Source organism: Pocillopora verrucosa, chromosome 14 (assembly GCF_036669915.1).
Source record: "Pocillopora verrucosa isolate sample1 chromosome 14, ASM3666991v2, whole genome shotgun sequence".
Taxonomy (NCBI): Eukaryota; Metazoa; Cnidaria; class Anthozoa; order Scleractinia; family Pocilloporidae; genus Pocillopora; species Pocillopora verrucosa.
The window spans coordinates 5,806,180-5,829,569 of NC_089325.1; the positions used below are offsets into that span (position 1 = coordinate 5,806,180).

A 23,390-nucleotide genomic window follows, 5' to 3' on the forward strand; every position below is an offset into this window, starting at 1 on the left:
CACTCTTGAAACGAAAAAAGTATACTTTCCGCAACTTTTCCGGGCCTAAAATTGAAGAGGCGGTACTTCAAAGGAGCCTCAATGCATGATTGACAAAAGACTCAAAAATAGTCATGCGCAATAGATTCCACTCATTCCTTCAGCGATTCATCGCAAAAACAGGAATCCCACAGGAGGGCAATCTACATGACTGCCATGTAAAGAAAGGAAAGCTTTATTTTGGGACACCTGAAAGTTAGCTCCACTTTCAATCGGAGGATTAAGGAATGGCCGCGATAAAAGGCATAGTTTGGAAGCTATGTGTCGCACTCTAGAATCTAGCGGTAGCCATAGTTTCGAGAAAGGGAAAACGCCGCCGCGAGATCTTTCGTTAGAATGACTGATGCTCGTAAGCCGCGAAAATGTCAGATTATTATGCTCGATGAGCGACGTCTCGATCTTCTAGTTCAGGTAAGTTATTGTTTTACACGCTTGGCATTTTACGAAAACTATAAAATGCGGCAGATCGATCGCAGTGAAGCTAATATTAATCGCGTGAATTTTTCTCCACCTCTCAATTCAGCCCCGGCTGATGTCCTGTGATTTACTTGATTTGGTGGCCTCGCAAGTCGGCCTCCACGAGAAGGAATATTTTGGTCTTTCATACACCGATGAGACGTAAGTTGATTTGTATTATTCGTATAGCGATCGTAAGGGTTTAAACGTTTTTTATTTACAGCTGAAGACCATTTACATCTAATGCAAAACGATGTAAACACACATCTGTCATGTCGATTTGATAGATTCAGTGACGGTGCTGCAACCATCCCCTTGCAGCTTATACACATTTTCATTTCCAAGCACTGTGCTCATTTATAATATTTTTTTACAGTTAAATAAATTTTTAGCTATTTTACCGATGAAAACTTCGGTGTTCACGTTTAAGTTACAAGCTTAATCGATATTTCGTAACTTTATCGTGTATTCATTATTATGCAACGTGATTGTGCTCAAACACTTACAACTCTCACATGAAATATCTAAAAAGCGCTTAGAGCGTTCTCTTCTTTTTCACTTTTACTGCTTGTGCATCAAGGAAGCATTTTTCCTGGTGATGTGTTAATCGCGCTAATTTACGGCATGTAATAACTTCATCACCCTCTTCAATAATATGCTTCAGAGCTAGAGTACTCAAGCGGTCTTTCTATGAAGTTTACCATTCTTCAGCAGAATATTTTTTCAGTGTCTTAAAATTTATTTCGTGCCCCTCCATAGTATTGTTTTTTTGTTTCCTTAGTGTCAGTTTGGACGTTGTCAATCTGCGATGGCAGTCACATTTCATCCCATTTTACCTAATACTAATTAAAATGGATTGATGAAATTCTCTTGAGGCCCTCTGTGTATTTTTTAATCTTGCATTCTGAAACAACAACGGCTCTTTTATTTATAATTAGAGATAAGATATAGCTCTCAAATTGGCAAACAAGGAGGAACGTGTGTCTATTTTCCCGAAGCGTAGCGAATTTTACGGTTTTCAAGAAGTATGCAACAATCCTAGCAATTTCCTGCATTGGTCGACATATGGTTCGCCTAAAAGGAAATGCGTAAAAATAGCTTTTTGTTTGTCGCCTCGGAAGTCGCCAGGCTTAGGAAGGGTGCTTTTGGTGGGAAATAAATAATCAGATTAGAGATGATTGTAACCTTTTATTGACGCAAATTTCTATGTATGTGCCAACAAAGTGCAACTTCCACATCAATATTTCTGGGCCGTTGTCGTTGATCAAACATTGGCATCCAAAATTAGATCATTTCACGTCGATGTAACGTTTTTCTTTATTTCTTCCTTTCTTATATCAGCATCTCCTTTTTTTATAAACTTCTGCCGTTAAAAAAAACGGCTTTCGGCGGTCGATAAGTTAGTATACTAATTAAATTGTCGACTACGTGCTTTTGACCGATGGGTTAAGTGTGGTGATATCATTTATCTAAGCTGTAAATTATATAATTGTGACGCAAACAATCTATGCAACTGATAATTAACATTACTGGAAGTGCATAGTTTAATAAAACTGTTTACAAACAGACAGGCACTGAATTTTTATGCCTTAAACATTTCAAATGATTCACTAAGACGGCTTCAACTCAACTGTTTAATTTTCCCAATTATGGACCTATTTAGCAATGATTCTTGCAACAAATGTTGCAAATAACTGGTTATTTTTGTTTCCAACTTAATTTTGTCAAGCAGGTTGAGTTCTGCTTTGGAAACAGAAGACCTGAATATAAATTTTGATCATTCAGGTGTGTCATGAGTATTTTGACTGAAATTAGACGATGTGGTTTGAAAAATCTGAACTGGGTTTGAGGCATAGCCAAAATAGTGCTGACATGTAATCACATTTCCTAGGCAAAACCAGGGTATTATGTTCAGTATGGTTTGAAGCATATTGATGTCATTGTGCATTTCCTTGCATAAATTGATTTGGAACACATTTTAGGTCACCAAGTATAATTTCTGTATGATCAGCTTAGGTGTGAACCTAATACCATTAGGCACTTGGAGATTACAATTAAATGGGCATTAAAAGGTCAATAGATGAAATGTGTCATGACTCATCTGGTGGTAATTTCTTTCTGTGTTATGCTAATGTTTTTTTCTGCTGTTGACAGAATGCTAATTTTGTTTATAATATATTTGACATTTGTAGGGAAATTACATTTTTTTTGTAGGCAAAGAGCTCAATTACGTTGCTAACTATTCCTAGTTTAGTTCGCTAAGTATTACTCGAACTTAAAATTCTGCCTCATCAACTGTGATATTTGCCGATAAAAAATTTATGTTCATGGTATTGTGACAGGAATTGATGCATTTAAAAATTGATAAAATGTTTTTTAAGGTTGGATAAGTTTTATTGTTAATCAAATTGTGGCCTGATAGCCTTTACATAAGGTAATAAAATATAAGGAGTTAACAAATTTATTTTCTCTGGTCTATATTAAATTAAATTAAACCAATTGACTCATTAAGTTCAAGCAAAGTCCTAATCAGTGGAAAATTAGTTGCATTAGTGTTTGTATGATGTCAAAACTATTTACTGATATTTATTGTCAACGATAAAAATCCATTTTGGAATTATAAGGTTTTTTTTTTTTTAAATTATATCTTGCAAGTTTGTTAATTAAGGTGCAAGAGTTAGTGTTCAGAATTTTTTATTGCATATTTAGTGGTTGATTTTTTTTAGCTGTACACATATGTGATAATACTCTTAAAAGAATATGCTTTGTTGTCCTTTGTACATGGCTTAAAGGTGTTAATCATATTATGTATCAACAATTTTGAAAATAAACACAGTGTCACTTAATATCATAGTTTGAATTCCATCCCCCTTACTAAATTGTTGAATCTTGCAGATGTGCACGACTGCACTCATGAAGTAGAATTTTCTTTACTTTGCAGTTAATTGTTAGTCTTGCTATGTACATACTTTCAAAAGTAGAATTAACAGTAAATTAAAGTTTGACTTAGACCCAGTTCAGAGTCATGCTTCTGTCGTGTCAAACTTTATCCAGAAATCAAATTCCACAAAATCATGGCAGAAGCACCGCATCTGAATCAAAATTTCAAATTAAGTTTCATAAAGAAATTAAGGTTGGGACCGTGTGCTGTGCAACATGACTCATTCAATCAATTGTAATATGTTATTTTGGCAGGATTGCATTTCTGCAGGAAGTTATGACATTAAATCATTACATGTCCTCAATAAATCCTGAATTTTGTGATATTCTTGCCTGGCATCTGTATCAGAGTCGTGCTTTCCCATGCTATGGTCAATCATAATTGCAATTAAGTTTTCGGCATATAGAAGTACAACATCTGAACTGGGCCTAAGGGAAATAAAAAAAAAATTCAAGGTCATTACATGTAATCTGTTTTAATCTTCTCTTTCCTTCTTTCTTCATAGATATTAAATTGTAGTTCTGACTATTTTTTAAATGTTTTGTATCGACAATCAAGAAAAAGTGATCTTTCTTTCCTCTTTGCTATGCAGAAGTCACCAGACCTGGTTAAGACTTGACAGAAAAGTTCTAGACCATGATCTTCCAAGATATCAAGACCCTTTTCTTTTAGTGTTTTGTGTCAGGTGAGAACAAATTTAAACATTTGTGTGAATGATAAAATAATCTTTTTTTCATTTCATTTTCAGTTGATATTTATGTACTATAAACTAAGCCATATGTCATTTCTCAAAATAATTATGAAAAGAGCCCCGTTTGTAGAATCTGTCTTTTTGGGATTGGAGATTGTTTGGTTTAAAAATAGGCCTTAGTGCAAGATGAGAAAGGTGAACACTAAATTTGTTTTGAGTCTAAACCAAAAAACCGGAAAGTTTGAATTTAAAGGAGATTTTTTTTTGCTGTCATATTATCAGAAGGGGATAATCATTCATGTCTATATGTCTGAATGAGGAATTTCCTTTGAGGCTCGCCACACTTTAGGGCTGATATGGGTGGACACGTCCTTTTCCATGCTTTGTTTCATTGTTCATACAACAGGAAATAGCATATCATGTAGTAACATTGAGACACAGCAAGACTTTCATGAATGCTCTCAGCTTTAGTTATCCAGTTCTGGCTGGAACGACCTGGTTTTTCAGATTTTTCTCTTAAAATATCCATTTCTCTATCATCTCCTTGTTTTATTGGTGCTGCAAATGTAAATTGATATATTTTTTTTTTATATTCAGGTTTTTTGTCCCCAATGTTTTGATTTTAAAAGAAACAAGTACTATAGAGCTCTTTTTCCTTCAAGCACGCATTCTTATCTTTAGGGTGAGTAGGAAGTTGTCTACAGTGTATTGTGTATTCAACTAACAAAAAATTAAAGATCTGGGCTAGATTATATTGTCAAAAAGTTTGTGATAAGCACTATTGTAGATACAATTATAATAACTCTTTCTAAGAGTGACACTTAAGAAGCACTCGTGCTGTAGTTAATAAAAAAAAAAAGTATACTTTGGGTTAATGGTTTTTTTTTGTTGGACAAGGCAATTAATTCTCTCAATGTCTTAACTCACCCTTCCTCATTATAGGTAAAGCACAAACTGTTGTGAACACTCAGGATTTTCATAACAAAATTTAGTCTCAGAAGAATACTGTAAAGTAACAGAAAGATTTTCAAATGAATTACACTCTAACATCTGTATTCATATATTTTCTTTACAATATTTCTCATAGTACTGTGAGGAGATTTTATTTGACAATCAGAAACTTCTTACATTGTTGATCAATTCCTTTATTCTTATAACCTGTATATATAATTCAAGGTTGATACTGTTGGTGGCCTAAGGATCAAAAATGGTTCATGTCGGCAAAATTCAGCAGCAGAATTCCATGTGATATCTGGAGAATTCTCTGATGTCTACTGCTTCATGTACACTATGGAGACATGATGTAGTACTGGGGGTGTAATTTTTGATGGACCATCATCAGTTGAAGCTGTTTCAGTAGTGCTCTTAGTCTTTTTGTAGAACAGAAAGGGGGAAAACACCTAGCACTCATGCAGCTGCTTGTCTTGAGTAGTTCCTTTTCACATGAGTAACATACCACAATAAATTCAGATCTAAAAAAATATTTATTTGAATTTTTTTCTAACCTCTTCTCTGTACAATGTTTTTTTTTTCCAGGGTACAATTCAGTGTGATAGTGAAACTGTTTTTGAACTAGCTGCCCTTGCTCTTCACGCAACAAATGGAGACTACACCAGGTTCGACATAAAAGCTGTTTAAAATTCTACCTTGAAATTTTCTGCTTGAATTGTTTTTTCTTCCTTGCTGGAGCAAGTTAACATGCAATTGCTCTCAAAAAAAATGTTTACTAAATTACAATTAATCTCCCTTCAGTGATGAAGCTGCAAGAGCAGATCTCAGGAAATTACCAGTTCTTCCTACAAGAACACTTAAAGAGCGACCTTCAATTACACTCTGGTAGGTTAATGTACAGACTTCTTTTGACCATTTGCTACAAATACATACATGAACAAGCTGAAAATGTTTCAGACTGACAAAGTTAGGAAGATGTAAGAATTATGTATGAGTTGTTCCTCAAGTTATGAGAAACTGTTTCTTGAGGGTTGTGACATTGTTCAAGGCATGGGTATAAGGGTCCAGAATTCTTAACTCTTTAACTCCCATGAGTGACCAAGACAGAATTTCTCCTTACAATGTCAATGCAATGTCAAGAAGACAAGTAATGAGAATAAAGAAAAAATAATAAGTTAATGGATTATAAGTTGATCCAATACCAAATTCTCCAAACTAACATCACAAGAACTGTATGGCAGACAGTAAGGAGAATTACTAACAAGATCTTGGGAGTTAGAGGGTTAAGCCTTGGTGTCAGCCAAATTGATTCTTAACATAGCAAAATTAGGATGTGAGGTTATCAATAAAGAGTGCATGAGTTTCAATCCATACAAATACTAAAAGGCGTCATGTTAATTATTTTTCTATTACAAATGAATAAATAAGATGACTCTAAGTAAATTCCAATGTGTGTTATTCAGTGAAGATAGAGTGTTGGAGTATTACAAGAAATCTGCTGGGCAGACAAGAGGTGAATCTGTTGTGAGGTAAGCTGCAATAAACAATATAAATTTATTAGGTCCACACAGTAATTTTTGTTCTTTTTCATATGTACTGGTTCATGTGATATTTATCTTTAACATTAGTAAACTGAAGTATGACTTTGTGACAAACAGGAACTGCTGCTACATGTAAATTCTCATAAACCATTGTTACACTAAGTATTAGATGTGTGATCATGGAAACAAATCTTTCTGCCCTTAACCAGTGCTGTAGACATGCAGCTTAAACTCTTACTCCTTTTTCCTTCCCTCAGGTATCTGGTTATTTTTCAAAGCTTACCAACATATGGTGTTCATTATTATGAAGTTAAGGTGGGTATAGTGAAGGTTGGATTTTTATGGGAAATATTTGTTGGAAAAGAGACAACACTTTTAAAATGTGACATTTCAGTGACTGCATGATGCCATTATCAAACACAAATGGTAACATTGACATGTCATAGTCAAAACATCATGTCATTGTTTTATTTATTATCCTAATGTTTTACAAAATCTCATTATCAAACATTTTTTGACAATATACTTGTATTTTCATCTGAGAAATATTTGAAAGATTTCAAAGGTTATCTATCCTACAGTACCTACAGTTTTCTTGGTATTACTTGCCATTCAAATGTTTTTATTCTCTTTCATGTGTCAAATACAATAATAACTGCATCCAATGTGGGTAGAAAAGTTTTTTCAGAAATGGTTTCCTACCTACTCCCATTTCCTCATGATGAATATGTTTTGTCTTCTTTGGTGAAAACAGCCATTTGACAAAGGCATTGTATTAACCAATATTCTGTAAAACTATTTATTAAGTATGCTTTTTTTTCTATTTGCAGGACAAGAGCAACATCCCTTGGTGGTTAGGACTCAGTCCTAAAGGAATTGGTCTTTATGACCATGGAGATAAAATTAAGCCAAGAAAGGTAAAGCATATCTTAATAAATGCTTACTTTTGTACCACAGTGTACCATTTGCACCAATTTCAAATGGCCCTTCCATCTTTCAAGAACTTTAGGCAAGAGTGCAATTTGCAAGCAATATCTTTCAGAATGAGTTATTGGGTTTGAAAGTGTGTTGCTCTTGGAGAATGAAATTTTCCTCTTTTGAATGTCCTGGCTTTAAATATCAAAGTTTGTTTTCTAATAGAAGGGTTTATTAAAAGTATTCAAAAATAGCACCCCAGTGGTGAAATACATGTGAATTTACAAGTATACTTTAAATATTTAAAAAATACGAAAATCTTACATTTGACTTTAAAATTAAGAGTCTAAGGGGACTGGGAATTACAAGAGTCAGTAGTTATATACCAATGAAAAACGCTTAGGTTTGCTTGACTACAAGAACTGGGCGTTAGACGCCATTGTTGGAAAGAAAGATTTTTTAAATCTTTCGGTCCGGCATTTAAAGAGTGATACATGGTTTTTGTTGCGCAACTCATAAAATTGCGTTTTAACCCAATCTTTTCATTTTCAGATTTTTATGTGGGTTCAGATAGAAAACATTTACTTCAGAGATAGAAAGTTCTCCATTGAGATCAGAGATTCCTACAGGTAAGTTTCATAAGGTGAAAAATTCCATCTTCAGGAAACTATTGCTATGAAGTTATGAAGGAAGGACACCATTGTTCAAAGCACGATTTATATAACTCAGGTTTAGCCAATAATTTTTGAATTAGTTTTGTTGCTTTGGATACATTTTCAAGTGATTGTATTTTCCTTGAAGATTTTTTATTTTTAATTTAATCTTTTGACTTTCTCAATGCATATGATTTAAGCACTACATATTTTTGTTGCACATTTAACAAAGTTGCTAGTTAATATTCTTGTTCAATAATGAATTCCCTGTTCTATTTGCATGATGATACTCTGAACAGAAATTTCTCCAGATATATCATGAGTCTTTCATTCTTGTCTTTGTGAAACGGTGAATCTCAGAACTGTTGAATATGCCATATCCTCTTACACAATAAAAACTATGCTCTAGTGGTCAGGTGATGATCTAAAGATCATCACCTGATAGAGTGTCAAATTTTTAAAACTAAACCACCAAATGAGAAAAAAAAAAGACCATCTTAATTAGTGACCCACCAACAGTTGAAAAAGCTGGTATTTTGGTACTGTATCAGAAAATAAGTCCTCTCATGGAGTTTTTGAACTTTCCACCTTCCAGATATGAATTTAAGGACAGTAAAACTAGGTATGTTGAATCAATATAACCCCCTCGTGAAAATAAATTTCCTCTTCACTTAAATGCATGCACAGTCTTAAAGTAAAATGTAACTTTAATGTGGGTAAAGTAGATAAGGAAAAATTAAACCACGTACGTGTATAAATTAAAAATCAGCTAAGAAGTGACAGTAAAACATGTGATAAGTTATGTATATTAATTGATATAAAAATAATATAATAACTGTTAGTAGATCAATACTATTATTTTGCCGTGATGTTCTTTAATTCGTTTAGTATATATTTATTTCTTTGTGTATTTATACGTTTGTGTGTAGGGTTAACACAATCGGCCGCAAACATGGCGCTGGAAACATGATGGTTCATGCCTGGTTTTCAAGTACAGGTGCATTAGCTAAGACAATGTGGTCCATGGCGATCAGTCAACACCAGTTTTACCTGGATAAGAAGCAAGTCGAGGTTAGTACTTATTTGATGGAGTTTGTTGAATGAAGGAATTCTAATGAATGGCAGGCCAACCGCAAGCATTTCTTCAAGTTTTCCTCGACACTTTCCTTGCTCTCTACACAATTCCTAAGGTAGTGATAAGGAGAGTCTGTTTAACAATGACGAGCTTCTTAAGTTGGTGATCATTTCCTTTATTCTCATAAACCTTAATGTGTGATTCAGGGTGATACTGTAAGGAGAAATAAGATGCTGGTCACCCTAAGGGATCTAAGGGTTAAAACCAATTTACACAGCCAGATCGAAGAGTGCGTGAAGATGATGTGTCTTCTGGTTTCTGATTGGTTAGCCTTAGCTGCTACATAGAACGCGTTCCGATTCCAATCAAACGTAGTGGCCAATCAGATCTCAAGGAGCCAATGAAAACTCCAAGCTTGAAAGCAAGCAAACTGATCGAAGCGCGGGAAAACGTGCGCGTCCAAGTCGCAATTGGCTTTGGGTTTTACATCTGATTGGTTGAGGAGGTGGCGCGACTTATCGGGACCAATCACAGAGCGCAGTGAAGAAAAACCATTGAAGTCCCGGGTGCTTTCGAAACTGAAAATTTTAAGCAATTAGAAAACCTTAACCCGTTTATATTAACCATTAATAAATAAGGGAATGCTTATTGGAATGCTCATGCAATTGTTTGAAATTTGCAGGGCAAAATAACATTGAAGAGAACTCTTCGAGATATGGCGCGTGAGTTATCGCAGTCAACGGGTTCTTTGCCTTCTTCCACGTCAGACAGTATGAGCACGAAGAGTGACCAGTCACGCAGTGTGTCAAGTCTTATTGTGAATGGAGGTGAGTATTAACCTAACTCCCCTCGTAGTAAGTGAATTGGGTCGTTTTAGTGAGGGATCTTCGGCTGCAAGATAACACTCTAATCATATCCTCTTTTTTTTTTGGGGGGGGGGGGGGGAAGGGGTGGGGATGGAAAAGAACTGAAACTTTGAGATGTTATTCAGATACAATTCCGGCAACAAGGGGGTATTAAGTAACTGTTCGTGTTGTTCTAATGGGTCTAATGCTGTGCTCTAGTATAGGAGCTAAGGCCATTTGCCTCAGGACGACTCTCTATCTCTGCTTTTCTGACACTCTTAAGGGCTGGGCACCTTGAATTTTTTTTTTCCTTTCCTGAGAGCTGGGCGCCTTAAATTTTTTCAGATAAATCCCATTAGGTACCTAGTGGTTTTGCGAAGCAAAGAGCTTTGCTTTGGTGCTGAATATGTCAATCCATTGGATTTGTGCTTAGCGTTCTCTGATTTTCACAGGGGAGAATGTATCGTCGCTTTCCAAAGCCGCTGAGCGCGAGATGTTAACAGCTCTGACAGCGAGGAAAGAGGCTCTCTTGGAGAAACTAAAAGAAAGGACGGAAGAACTAAAAGCCTTGTGTGTGCAAGAAGCGGTAGGAAGTGATAAACATACAACTTCTCCTCACAATTTCCATACATAACATCGCAACCATGTTGTGAGAATTGGTCATCAGTTAAAGGATTTTCTTGTGGTAGACCTTATTACAATTGATTATCATAAAACCAAAACCAACATAATCACGACGGCAAATGAGAGGAAAGGAAAATACTACCAGCGGCCAATGAGAACGTGGATGTAAAACAGGCAAAGCGCGGGAAAACTCGGGAGACCAAGGTGCGGTTAGTTTCAGATTAGAATCTGATTGGATGAAAGGATGGCGTGAGTTTTCTGGACCAATCTTAAGGCAAACTAAAGCAAAACCATCGCACACCAGGGTTACTTTCGGTAAGCTATGAAGATATGTATGGCAGATAGAGAAGAGAAATGGTGATCAGATGCCAGAGGTTATAACGTTGTAAAGCAAATTTTACATACCCCTGACGTGTTGATAGTTATTGTCCGACAACCTCTTTCAGGAATTAATCGGAGAGTACCCCCCGGAGACGCCCTATACACCAGGGAGCCCCCTTCCACCAATCAGACGGAGAGTAGGAACTGCCTTTGAATTTTCCGAGTTTATCATTAGCGGAGAAAAGGACGAGGTAATTTTTTTTTTTTATATGTTGTGAGATGTTCTATCGGAAAGAGTTTTATGACTGTAATCCACTGCCTACAAAGGTGAAAATCTCATTGATTATTGATTTTTATCAAGAACAAAATAGGTGCCAGAGCTACTGATCTCCCTTTAATTATAATGAAATGATAGAATGTTTTTAAAGATGCAAACTACATGTACTTGCAATTCAATTGCGAGACATTCCTTAATGCTGTTACGCTATCAACCAACTTTGTTTCGTCACTCCCAACTTTCTCCGAGTACATTTCCCACATAGAACTTAGGGCTGTTAAGCTTATCCTTCAACTTTGTTTCGTCACTCCCAACTTTCCCCGATTGCAGTTCCTACGTAGAACTCTGACTGTTTTGTCTTCTGATTCTTAGTATTCTATAATTGTTTTTCCCTGACCAGGACGAGGAAATCAAGTCTATGGCGAGAGAGATTGAAATTCAGTCACAGATAACAACCGCCGCACAGGTATGGAGGGAATCCTGAATGTTCTGATATTCCTCCTTCTATTTTGGGGTGATTTAGTAATTTTGATATTGTACTGTGCTTACCCTTGCTTCACGTTTTCCGGCACGATTCTAGAAACTCGCCGAAGACCGCAGCGTAAACAAGAACGTAAGGAAAACAAGGAAGTTAACGTATCAAAAGTCATTGAGGAGGGTGAGAACAATGGATGCGTGAATCCCTTTTTGTGTTCTTTTTTCTTCTTCTTTCTCTCGCCGATTCCTGTCGCGTCTTACTAACGGTACTAGCGGCCACATCTGCTCACCCAAAAGACCAATTACTCTGGAACGCGAATTTCTTTTATTCCATTAAACAAATAAGGCCTTCAGTCACGCGATTGAATTCGCTTTTACACACGAAGAACCACTTGTTGGTTTCCCGCAAGGGGAGCAGGCGTTTAAAACGCCCATGTGTCTTGGTTTGTCCATTTATTGCGCCATAATCTTTCCCATTTGTTCTTAAATCAAATAACTAAACTCTTTTTGTGTTATTGCAGCTCAAAGACATGGAAAGTAATCTTGAAACACTGAAGAGGAGTCGATCGGCTGTGGACATCAACCACGGTAATGGCCATCATAATTTAGCTTGTTCCTAATAAGGTTAGTTTCTTTTTCTTGCAACATAAACCGTACGTGACACAAGCATTCGTTTCTGTCATTCGCGCATCGTGCCTGTAGAATATTCAGAAAGGCTTAATTGTTGGTGAGGTCTGCTTTGACTCGCACACGGGCGGCTTTGCTAAGATCTTTCTGCCTTTCCTTACATTCACAAAGCTGTTATGTTGCATAGGCCAAGTTGTGTTGCATATAACGATACTAGTGTTGTGTCATGTACCTTGGGTGTAACGTCACTTGAGTTGGCGAATGGTTTTAGGTGTTTTCGTGGTAGATATAGTTATTGCTAAATGAGTGATTCAGATTCTCGCCTAACCAAGTCCACATTTTTATTTCGTAGATGAAGGAGATAACAGGACCGGAGAAGGTGAGGCATAGCAGTGACTTCTGAAGCTGATTTTCTGTATTGAAAACAAAATTTGGTTTTATTAGCTGAGTTGATAACGTTTCGAACGTTTGCCATTCGTCAGAGCGTAGGGGAGGCACAGGTTGAAAACCCCATCGAAGTCGGAAATCTTTCGTCGGACCCTGCTTTCTTCAATTTATGTACTTTCCAAGTTTTCTCTTTGATCATATTCCTTTTTTTTCCAACAGGTTTATATCGCGCAAATTCGACGGCCAACGGTCCCAGCTACTCCCAAACAGAACGGCTTAGTTCTCACCGCTACCGAACAAGTGTTAACCTTAGTGTTGGAAGAAAGGGAAGTACAGTCAGTTCGGAAAGTTTTCATGATAGAGACTCGGTCGATAGGGGGTCCTACAGCGGACCTCCCTCCCCAGTGATATCGCCGTATAGAAAAACACCCCCGAGCCCCACCGCAAGGTCTTATCATGGGTCCTCGGAGACAAGACGACAATATAGTCCACTAGCTAACGGTCCCCGTGCGGGAAGGTTATCTCCCCGGGGGGAAAACAACCGTTCTGTGCCGGCGTTTCAATATTCGGATAGTGACACTAGAAGCGACTCTTCCACGAAGCCATCGTCGGTGAGTTCGTACGCGAACTCGGAAGACAACGGAGATAACATTGAGCCTTACTGGCACCAGCGGAGAATTGGGAATTCTTGCGAGAGTCTGGACGGGAATCACGTTCGAGGACCAAGTCCCCGGATGTTTGTGAATCGTTCCGCGGAACAGAGTTCAGAAAGTCTCAACAGCGACCACGAGGGGAGTTCCTCTCCGTTTAGTCCTGTGCGCAATTATCGATCATTTTCGTTTAGCGCTCGCCCATCGAACTTGAAAATTCCTACCGTTAAGTATTTGAACACCAGTGAATTGGGAATAATAAGTAATTCAGGTACTGCTGGAAGTTATTCTGTGAATCACACTTCACGGTTGTCTCCCAATCTCGCCAGCAAAGGGTATATCTCTACATCTATGTCGAAAATTGATCTACCTCCGCCGTCGTTGTCAAATATGAATTTGAGGACAGCTAGATCCCAGGTTAATATGTCGACGATACCTTATCTGATAAGTCCAGGTTACCATCGGAAAAATCAACTCTCAGAGTTGTCCATATACGAGGAAGACCTACTTGAATGGAGAGCGAATGACGACTCGGAAGCTACATTAGTGTAAGATCAAGAACAAAAAGTAATCGATTCTCCATCGCCGATTTCTCCAAACTTCACACTGGATAGAGAGTGAAGCTGATGAAATGGAGCATCAGTAAATATATTGGACACCAGGTTACTGTTATCTGACGGGTGATAACAGTTCAGAGAACTGCTGTCAAGGAGATTGCACATGAAGGAAACTTTAATTCATTTTACACAGTTTGTGTTCGATAGGTGATAGTATTTAGTACAAATTGACAAAAATGCAACCTAGGTCTATTTTTGATGGTACCCTTCTCAAATGTTTTTCTTTAACATGGCTATTTGATTAATTTTTAACGTGGTTATTATTCCACAAAATAACAAGTCTCGGTAGAAAAGCAGGGGAGGGGGGGCGAATTTTTTCCTATCGTAAACGGACAAAATCGTTCGAAAATACTCTGAAAGGTGAAATTTGTAATTTTTTCTTTTGGACTAAAAGATCGTAATGATTTTTTATACATGTATATTCTTTGTAAGTAGTATTACTGAGACGGGTTATTTCATTTGGTCAATTATTTTGTTTTTCAAAACGCAAAGTGGAATGAAAGCCTGGGTACCAGACGGGAACATCTCATTGCGTTAATCATGTTATCGTTATCTAAACTTCTCAGTTTAGACTATTTTTAGCCAAACCTTAGACTAGAATTTTATATATATATTTTTTTTTTTTACTTCAACGTGCACTCAACCAACCTGGCCTTAGACTGGATTGAGAGTGGGAAATGAACGTTCATACACACAGACACAACTGAGTGTCGAGGTTAAAAGGAATTTCTATGGGTTGCTTTTACATGCTTTGATTGGTGTAAAACACTCGTGGCACTATTACAAACCGGTCACGCTCATATCCCACGCTTTCTTAACTTGTTTTTTTTCTCCGTTGTTATTGGCCCAAATATGTTCTCCACCACCACTGAATGGTTAATTTTCTCCCGTCATGCATCAGTGACATTTAATTGAAATTATCAGTCTAGGAATTACGTCTTTATTTACTAGTCCTTCACATCCCTATGGGATAACGACCTGCTTTCTAGGTCGCTTCTGGATATTTATTTGAAGCAATTCGCGAAATATTCCACGTTATAGATTGGGTTACTAAATTGAATTTCGTGAGCGCTGTAAAGTATGGATTAAAGAAAAGAAAAGTTATTCGTAAGAGAACATGTAAATACTGAATGAAAATACTTATCATTTTAACTAATAGCATTTTTTAAATCACAGAATATACCAGTTTTATTATATTCACAGGAATGTTTCAATAAATAGCAAAATTATAAAGATCTCTTTGTCGATAATTTGAAGTGGACTTTTTTGCCGGGACCTCTCATCATGACACCATGTAAAGAAACGAGCCGGTGTGCCTTCCTAGGGACGAGGGTGGCATAATTACCTATTGCAGGCTTATCGCGAGGGATGTTAGTTCGTCGAAATTTTTCTCAGTCTTTTTGTCTTTATTACGTCCTTCTTTGCTTGGGAATGCGAGGCTTATGGGAGTGGAACCTGTGGCTAGGACTAAAACATATCCATATCTTACGAATTCATGTATGTTTTGGGAAGGATCCACCATACTTTCAAAAAGACGTTACGAGGGACACTAAGGAATATGTTTTCTGGATTATGGATTATGGTTTGTAAAGATTACTTTTAGATTTCGCATCTTCCATCGTTTGTCGAGGGAAATAGGACGCTTACTGAAAAGAAATGCGTGTGACAGTGAAAGAAAAAATGAGAAATAGGTTTGCCTAGCGTACATGTGGTAGTGCTGCAAAGGCCACATTATGACCTGGTCTTGTCTTGTTTGATATGGTGCCATGTTGCTTGACTTAACCTGTGTCAAATAACCTGGTTTCCCTTCTTCTGTTCTTTCAGAAGAGTCAAGTTGTCCTCGCATCATATATGTTTCCAGAAGAATATAACCTCAACTTCATAAAACATTCTGCTGTTTTTATCTTCAGGGGGTCTGTTATGAATGACACTCCGAGGTGTCGTCTTGTGGTCAAAACGTGACCCTTATTTGGTGTGAACCAAATTTACTGCCAAATATAAAAAAATACACAGAAATCTAAAAGTATAACATAGAAGTAGGCATTCCAAGTTTCTTATTGGGGGCCGCTCACGGTATTTCAATACGTCGGTAACGCGGTATTGCATTTAAACCCTGTCATTTACTTTATGCACTAAAAGTTCCTGGAGATGGTTCGGTTTAACAGAGATTTGAATGGTGCTTTTCGTTCCTTCTCGCATAAAAAGTGAACCGTAAAGCTACTACTCTTGCACAACATTAATGAGTGTCAGCAAAACTTCACGAAAGCAAATTAAGCCTCGAGTTTTTAGCGAGTTGATGTGCATGCGCACTCAATTAATTACGAGTCATGATATTCTTAAGGAGCCGCGTGCCACATGTCTTTAAGCGTTGCGTTTAAAATAATGTTGACGTTCTTCATCCTCATCGTTCGCTCTGGATTCTCCTTCAAATTACGCATTAATCTTTCGCCTTTTACTAAAGATTACCGTGGAGGGGAACAACTGAAGGAGTCTTACAACCAATTTTTCGTCGTTAAATTGAAAAATGTACTAGAACATAAATAAATTAGCCTAAGCAAACAACCGTTTACAGCAGTATTATCCTTGTTACGTTTTACTAAGAAGCGTACAGTTCAACGCCTCACTATTAGTCATTACTTGAAAAGCATGCTGTAATACGTACAGAGAGGTTCAACTTACATAGCTCGAATCATGTTAAATTGACATGATTCACTATAACCATCTGTGGAGCAGAGCAAATGAATGAGTCCTTCACACTATTTATGATCGCCCTGCATGTTGATAAGGCTCCAAAAGTGAGAAAGGACTCAAGTTCCTGAAATTTTTTTTCGGGGTCGTTGCCATCGTTTTCTTGAAAAAATTTTATCTATTGCCAGACACCACCCGTGCTTATACTTAAACTTTGTGTCTCATACAACTTCAAGGCTTTCACTTTCACTTTAGTGCGCAACCGCAATAATGATAAAAATCAACCCCACTTGCATAAGCGAGTCATCCACGACATACCGCTGTTACTTACCACTCAAATTTCACTCTGGTTTTCCTTCATCACGCATAAATCTTTCGCCTTTTACTAAAGATTTCCGTGGAGGAGAACAGTTGAATGAGTCTATAGACCAATTTTTTTCGCCCTGCCTTACGGCGGGGCCATCCAAAGAAGCGGAACAAATGTAAACAGAGTTAAGGATAATTCATAAGGGTCTTATGAGTGACCACCGGCAGTTGAGAGACCGATGAACTCTCTCTGACGACGCTCGCAGAAGTGAAGATCTTCGTCAGGCTAAGTCACTTGCGAAATTTGCAGAGGCGAAAATAGCAGATTTTGATGCGCAAATGCATAAATCAGTTGAATGAGTCTATATACCAAATTTTTCGTCGTTCTTTCTTGTGGTGGGGCCACCTGAGTGAAGTGGAAGATGTGAAAACGGTGCATATTTGTAATAAACTCAATAGTCAACACAAACAACTAAATGCCCAAAAAACCCTCTTTGATGGCGCTAACGGAAATTTAAATCTGGTGCACACATGCAAAATTTGCTCAAACCATGGTATGACTCTTCTCTACAAAGAGCACATAAGGCATCCAAGCGAACAACGATATCGAACCATCTGATCTCTAGGAAATAAAGAACGGGATGAGTTTATTGTTACTCCCTTGGGATATCTTAAGTTTTTCTCCCTAAGGGATCTTATGCTGGTTTGTATCGGAAGGAAAATTGATTATTTTACAAAATTTAGGCGCGCAGGAGCACCTGGCAGACTCGGTGCCTTTAATCTGACACCAAACAATATGCCGGTAATTGACGCAAAGATCATTTTGACAGAAACCTCTGACTTTCTTTTAAGTCGTTTTTTGAACCTAATGGACGTCGAGCACGCCGTTCCAACGTGAAAGCCCGAATGATGCAAGAAACCACCTTAGCGAAGGAAGTCTCTATACTCTGGCCAAAGGCCATCTTGCACAATAATCCATCATACCGTTTCTCGTCTGCAAGGACAATTTCCCCCTCTTTGGCCACCTTACCAGTAACTTTAGCCTAAATCACACCAACTTCACTTAAGGTGCATACTTATGTCGCAGGAACTATAATTTCCAACTATGAGATGGTTTTGACTGGTGCATCAATAAATTTTTTTAGGTTTTCAGTGGAGAAGAGCAAGTTAATGAGAGCTCTAAGCTTTTGTTGCGTCGCCTGTCCTTTGGTGGAACTCCATAAGTAAGATAGAGCTGAGAAGAGAAGAAACAAGCCTCTACAAACATTACTTTAAACGAGATCGCTCCCATAGTTTTCCTAGAAAACGTTATTCATCGCCAGACACGACCTGTGGTTGTATGAAAATTTTGTGCTTCGCATAATTTTTTATAGATATTGTAATTTAGTGCGCAGGCACGTAAATGATAAATGCAAACCCCACTTGCGTTAGCGAGTCATCTTCGACATAGCGCTGGGTTAACAAACTAGGAAATTGCTCTGGTTTTCCTTCATCACGCACAAATCTTTCGCCTTTTACTAAAGATTTCCGTGGAGGAGAACAGTCGAATGAGTCTGTAAACTAATTTTTTGTTGCCCTGCCTTGAGGCGGGGCCATCATGAGAAGTGAAATTAGATTTTGATAGAAACTCGTGATAGCCATGCACAATATTTCTTCTTAAGCTTTATAGGGATCAGACGAGGGCATTACTTACTATCAAAAAATTTCAGCGCGGGAGCACTAAGCGGATTCGGCGCCTCTGATCTGATGCCAAACAGTTGGGGAAAAGGATTATCATAGGACAACCTTCAAGCCTGTGGACTAGAAGCGTGCTGGTCGAACTTGAAATCACGAAGGATGCAAGAAACCACTTGGGCTAACGAAAGAACAAAATAAATAAATTCATCAGTGACCAACGGCGGTTGAAGGATCGTCGAACCCGCTCTGACGTCGCTTGCGGGAGTCAAAATCTGTAGCAAGCTCAATCAGATGCGAAATTTGTAGAGACGAAAAAAGTAGACTCCATTATTGTGCAAGATCATCTTCAGGCAGGAATGAGAGACCAATCTCTCGATGGCTAAAATTCCTTCACTAGTGCATGTGGCTTCTTGCATCCTTCAGACTCTAAACAAACATCCTAGAAGTCCACAAGACTGAAACAAGACGTGGCAGATCGGCGAAAACCCCAATCGCCGCACCGGACACACCTGGCGTAAAAAATCGCCAAGTGTGTCGCCGGCTCTAGATCGATCTTTGCGCCGAATGCCGCCTCGCCGTTTGGTATGAAATCAGAGGCACCGAGTCCGCAAAGCCCTCCCACGCGCTGAATTGTCTTTAAGACGCAAGACGCCTGAAAATAAATTCATCCCTATTGTTATTTCTCAGACATCAGGTTATTGTTGTTCATTTAAATATCATTGCAGTACGTTCATTTCAATTGGGAACATGGTAGGTATAATGTTCCCTACATTGCACACATTGAAGAGATTTACGCCATGGAATGAAGGAAAAAGAAATAAACCTCCCCTCTCTCCGCAGGTTTAAGTCTTCTCGACTTTGCTTTTTTTCTCCTCTAAAAATTTTGCAAGTGACTGAGCTAGCTGCAGATGTTAGCTCCCTAAAGCTAGTGGTTGATCACGAATTGAGATCTAGTTCCATGAAAACTTTATCCATTTCACTAAGGGGCCCCGCCGCTAAGCAGGGCGATGAAAAATTGGTCTATAGACTCATACAACTGTTCCCCTCCACGGAAATCTTTAGTAAAAGGCGAAAGATTTGTGCGTTATGAAGGAAAACCAGAGTGATTGTAAGAGAGATGTAAAAGCAGTATGTCGAGGATGACTCGCTCACGCAAGTGGGGTTTATATTTATCCTTAATGCGCGTGCGCAACAAGATATGTGAGAGCCTTGGAGTTAAAAGAAACACCGTCAGGCGGTGTCTTGCAATAGATAATGTTTCCAGAAAAACGATGAGAGCGAACAAGACTGAAGTAATGTTTATAGACACGTGGTCCCTTTCTTCTAAAATTATTTCATTTATGAAATGGAGCCCCTTACGACATGTAGGGTGACGAATTGATAGTCTAAAGTACTCATTTATTTCCTCCTCTCGACGGAAATCTTTTATTGAAAATCGAAAGTACCAGTTAGCGTAACATATTCGAGCTACAGCAATTGGAACGTAGTCGTACGTCTTACAATATGCATATCAAATGGTAGAGCGTTTAACTGCTTCGCTGTAACGAGGAAAAATTCCTTCCTGAAACTGCTGTTTCAAGTTAGTAGCCCCGCCGAAAGGCAGGGCAGCGAAAAATTAGTTCTTAGACTCATTCAGTTACTCTCCTCCACGGTAATCTTTTGTAGAAGGCAAAAGATTAGTATGCATTTTGAAGGAGAACCAGAGCGAACGTGAAGATGGAAAATTCTAGCACTAGATTGATAGCAACGCACGCTGAACATGCAAGGCTTCCGTTTTGTGGCGCACAAAACGGGGGGCTTGCCACCCCAAACCCCCCAGACCTCTTTCGGATGGACAAGCTCTGCCCTGGATACGAGGTCCCTTTTCCCTTTCCAAAACAACTTAAAGAGAATGGTATTGAGTTCAGCTAACACCCAGAACGAAAGGTGAACTAGGGATGCAACGTACTGATGCAGATCTTAACTCCTATGAGCGCCGTCAGAAAGAGCTCATTGGTCTCACAACTGCTGGTGGTCACTCATAAGACTCTGAGAGATTATCTTAAATTTCATTTAAACTTGTTTTACTTCTCGTAATGACCCTGCCGAAAGACAGGGCGACGAAAAATTGGTCTTAGACTCATTCACGACCCTTATGAATTTTCCTAAACTCTGTTTACATTTGTTCCGCTTCTTTGGATGGCCCCGCCGTAAGGCAGGGCGACAAAAAAATTGGTCTACAGACTCATTCAACTGTTCTCCTCCACGGAAATCTTTAGTAAAAGGCGAAAGATTTATGCGTGATGAAGGAAAACCAGAGTGACTAACAAATTGTACGTAATAGAGGTCTGTTGAAGATGACTCGCTCTCGCAAGTGGGGTTTACATTTATCCTCTGTGCGCCTGCGCACCAAGTTCTAAGTTCTAAGATATGTGAAAGCTTGAAGTTATAAGAAATATCGTAAAAATTGGTGTACAAACACAGGCGGTGTCCGACAATTGATAATGTTCAGTCCCAGGAAAACAATTAGAACGAACAAGGCTGAAGTAACGTTTACAGAGACTTGCTTCATTTCTTTTCAGCTTAATATTATTAATGATATGAAGGCCCAAGAACATGCGGGGTGACGAATTGATATTCTAAAGTACTCATTTCTTTTCTCCTCTCGACGGAAATCTTCAGTGGAAAAACGAATGTACCAGTCAGCTTGGCAAAATTCGATTTAAAGCAAGTCGCCTGTACGTCTTACAACATGCTCATCAAGCCATGAAAAATAGTGGGGCGTTGAACTGCTTCCCTGTAACAAAGGAAAACACTTTCCTAAAACTGCCATTTGTTTTGCCTTATCGTATCATTTCATATTATTTTTCATGTTTATAGCCCCGCCGAAAGGCAGGGCGGCGAAAAATTACTTGTTAGACTCATTAAGTTATTCTCCTCCACGGTAATCTTTAGTAAAAGGCGAAAGATTAGTACGCATATTGAAGGAGAACCAGAGTGAACTTTAAGATGGAGAATTCTAGCACTAGATTGAAAACAACGCACAAAGGCATATGGGACACCGGTCCCAAAGAAGACCATAACAATTTATGGAGTGCGCATGCACGTCAGCGCCCTGGAGAAGTCGAAAGCCTCCGGTAAAATCTTGGTTACCCTGGTTTAGAGTTTTTCTCTTGTTCCAGATATAATGTGCTTTGATTTGTGGTTATTTTGGTATGGTATAACTTAAATTCTGGTCTGTGAAAAGCAAGTGGACGAAAAAAAAGCGGGGTTCAGACAAAGCTGACTGCAGCAAACATTACACGTCTCGGTTGATTAATCTAGCAAATAAAGTTCTGCAAATGCCTTGTTTAGCGAAAAGTGAGTATAAAGTAAAAGAATTGTATGCATAATAAATGCGTCCACAGAGTTAAAAATGTATGACACCCAGCGAGTAACACGGTCCCAATCCAGAAACTTGATAGCTCCTTCGAGAAGTGTTCGAATTGTCGTATTTAACGAGCCGCGACAGACGAACCTGTCCGCCATAACGACAAATACTAATATTCCTCTTTTATATGGCTTCTATCAGTTCTTTGTACGGTTCATTTCCTTTATACTTGACCGGAAACAATGGATTGCATTCTTAGTATGACAAACTGGCGGACTCAGCGCCTATGATCTGATACCAAACAATATGCAGGTAATTTACGCGAAGATCAATATGACAGAAACCTCTCTGTTTTTCTTTTAAGTGGAGAAGTGCAAGTTGATGGGATCTTTAAGCTTTTATTGCGTCGCCTGTCCTTTGGTGGAACTCCATTAGTGAGACAGATCTGAGAAGAGAGGAAACAAGTGTCTACAAACATTACTTTAAACGGGATCGCTACCATAGTTTTCCTAGAAATAGTTATTCATCGCTAGACAGGGCCTGTGGTTGTATGAAAATTTTGTGCTTCGTATAATTTTTTATAGATCTTGTAATTTAGTGCGCAGGCGCGTAAATGATAAATGCAAACCCCACTTGCGTTAGCGAGTCATCTTCGATATACCGCTTGATTCACTCATTGAGAATTAACTCTGGTTTTCCTTCATAACGCACAAATCTTTCGCCTTTTACTAAAGATTTCCGTGGAGGAGAACAGTCGAATGAGTCTGTAACTCAATTTTTTGTTGCCCTGTCTTGAGGCGGGGCCCCTAAATGAAGTGGAATTAATGTGATGGATTTTCAAATTAACTCGTGAAAGCCATACCCATCATTTTCTTCTTTGGCTTTCTATGGATAGGAAGAAGGCTTTACTTAGTATCAAATAATTTCAGCGCGGGAGCGCTTGGCGGATTCGGCGCCTCTGATCTGATGCCAACCAGTTGGGGCAAAGAATGATCATAGGACAACCTTTAAGCATGTGGACTCCGAGCGTGCAAGTCGAATGTGAAATTACGAAGGATGCAAGAAACCACGTGGGCTAACGAATAAACTCTCGCTTTGAGATGAATTCATCAGTGACCAACGGCGGTTGAAGGATCGTCGAACTCGCTCAACGTCGCTTGTGCGATTTAAAACAAGCAGCAAGCTCAGTCAGATGCGAAATTTGTAGAGACGAAAAAAAGGTATAAATGGGGTAAGTTTCTATAGAAACTGTGGTGCTACGCTGGCGAGAGAGTATAAAAGAT

The 23,390-nt window shown here is 38.4% G+C and overlaps 1 protein-coding gene and 8 non-coding genes across 10 annotated transcripts; 5 read left to right on the forward strand and 4 right to left on the reverse strand.

Moving 5' to 3' along the window:
* Nucleotides 1-146: 146 nt before the first annotated feature.
* Nucleotides 147-15,322, forward strand: LOC131778353 (FERM domain-containing protein 4A). 2 transcript variants are annotated; one of them, XM_059094771.2, is made up of 20 exons: nucleotides 147-450; nucleotides 563-657; nucleotides 4,029-4,121; nucleotides 4,725-4,809; nucleotides 5,664-5,743; nucleotides 5,880-5,963; nucleotides 6,542-6,607; nucleotides 6,877-6,934; nucleotides 7,450-7,536; nucleotides 8,087-8,163; nucleotides 8,783-8,809; nucleotides 9,117-9,258; nucleotides 9,945-10,089; nucleotides 10,560-10,693; nucleotides 11,178-11,303; nucleotides 11,730-11,795; nucleotides 11,910-11,987; nucleotides 12,328-12,394; nucleotides 12,786-12,812; nucleotides 13,040-15,322. In XM_059094771.2, the coding sequence occupies exons 1-20, from the start codon at nucleotides 376-378 to the stop codon at nucleotides 14,020-14,022; spliced, it is 2,595 nt and encodes an 864-aa protein (XP_058950754.2). In that variant the 5' UTR covers nucleotides 147-375; the 3' UTR covers nucleotides 14,023-15,322. The 2 variants fall into 2 exon arrangements, with proteins under 2 accessions (XP_058950754.2, XP_058950755.2); XM_059094772.2 differs by lacking the exon at nucleotides 8,783-8,809.
* A 1,174-nt stretch (nucleotides 15,323-16,496) lies between these two features.
* LOC131778381 (U5 spliceosomal RNA) lies at nucleotides 16,497-16,616 on the forward strand. Its single transcript, XR_009339698.2, has one exon. It is a non-coding gene; the product is annotated as a U5 spliceosomal RNA (small nuclear RNA).
* A 500-nt stretch (nucleotides 16,617-17,116) lies between these two features.
* On the forward strand, nucleotides 17,117-17,235 carry LOC131778369 (U5 spliceosomal RNA). Its single transcript, XR_009339687.1, has one exon. It is a non-coding gene; the product is annotated as a U5 spliceosomal RNA (small nuclear RNA).
* A 1,319-nt stretch (nucleotides 17,236-18,554) lies between these two features.
* LOC131778370 (U5 spliceosomal RNA) lies at nucleotides 18,555-18,675 on the forward strand. The gene has a single exon (XR_009339688.2). It is a non-coding gene; the product is annotated as a U5 spliceosomal RNA (small nuclear RNA).
* Nucleotides 18,676-19,743: 1,068 nt separating this feature from the next.
* Nucleotides 19,744-19,864, reverse strand: LOC131778378 (U5 spliceosomal RNA). The gene has a single exon (XR_009339695.2). It is a non-coding gene; the product is annotated as a U5 spliceosomal RNA (small nuclear RNA).
* Nucleotides 19,865-20,343: 479 nt separating this feature from the next.
* Nucleotides 20,344-20,466, reverse strand: LOC131778383 (U5 spliceosomal RNA). Its single transcript, XR_009339700.2, has one exon. It is a non-coding gene; the product is annotated as a U5 spliceosomal RNA (small nuclear RNA).
* Nucleotides 20,467-20,938: 472 nt separating this feature from the next.
* Nucleotides 20,939-21,060, reverse strand: LOC131778368 (U5 spliceosomal RNA). The gene has a single exon (XR_009339686.2). It is a non-coding gene; the product is annotated as a U5 spliceosomal RNA (small nuclear RNA).
* Nucleotides 21,061-21,615: 555 nt separating this feature from the next.
* LOC131778375 (U5 spliceosomal RNA) lies at nucleotides 21,616-21,738 on the reverse strand. The gene has a single exon (XR_009339693.2). It is a non-coding gene; the product is annotated as a U5 spliceosomal RNA (small nuclear RNA).
* A 1,053-nt stretch (nucleotides 21,739-22,791) lies between these two features.
* Nucleotides 22,792-22,912, forward strand: LOC131778367 (U5 spliceosomal RNA). The gene has a single exon (XR_009339685.2). It is a non-coding gene; the product is annotated as a U5 spliceosomal RNA (small nuclear RNA).
* The last annotated feature ends 478 nt before the right edge of the window (nucleotides 22,913-23,390 follow it).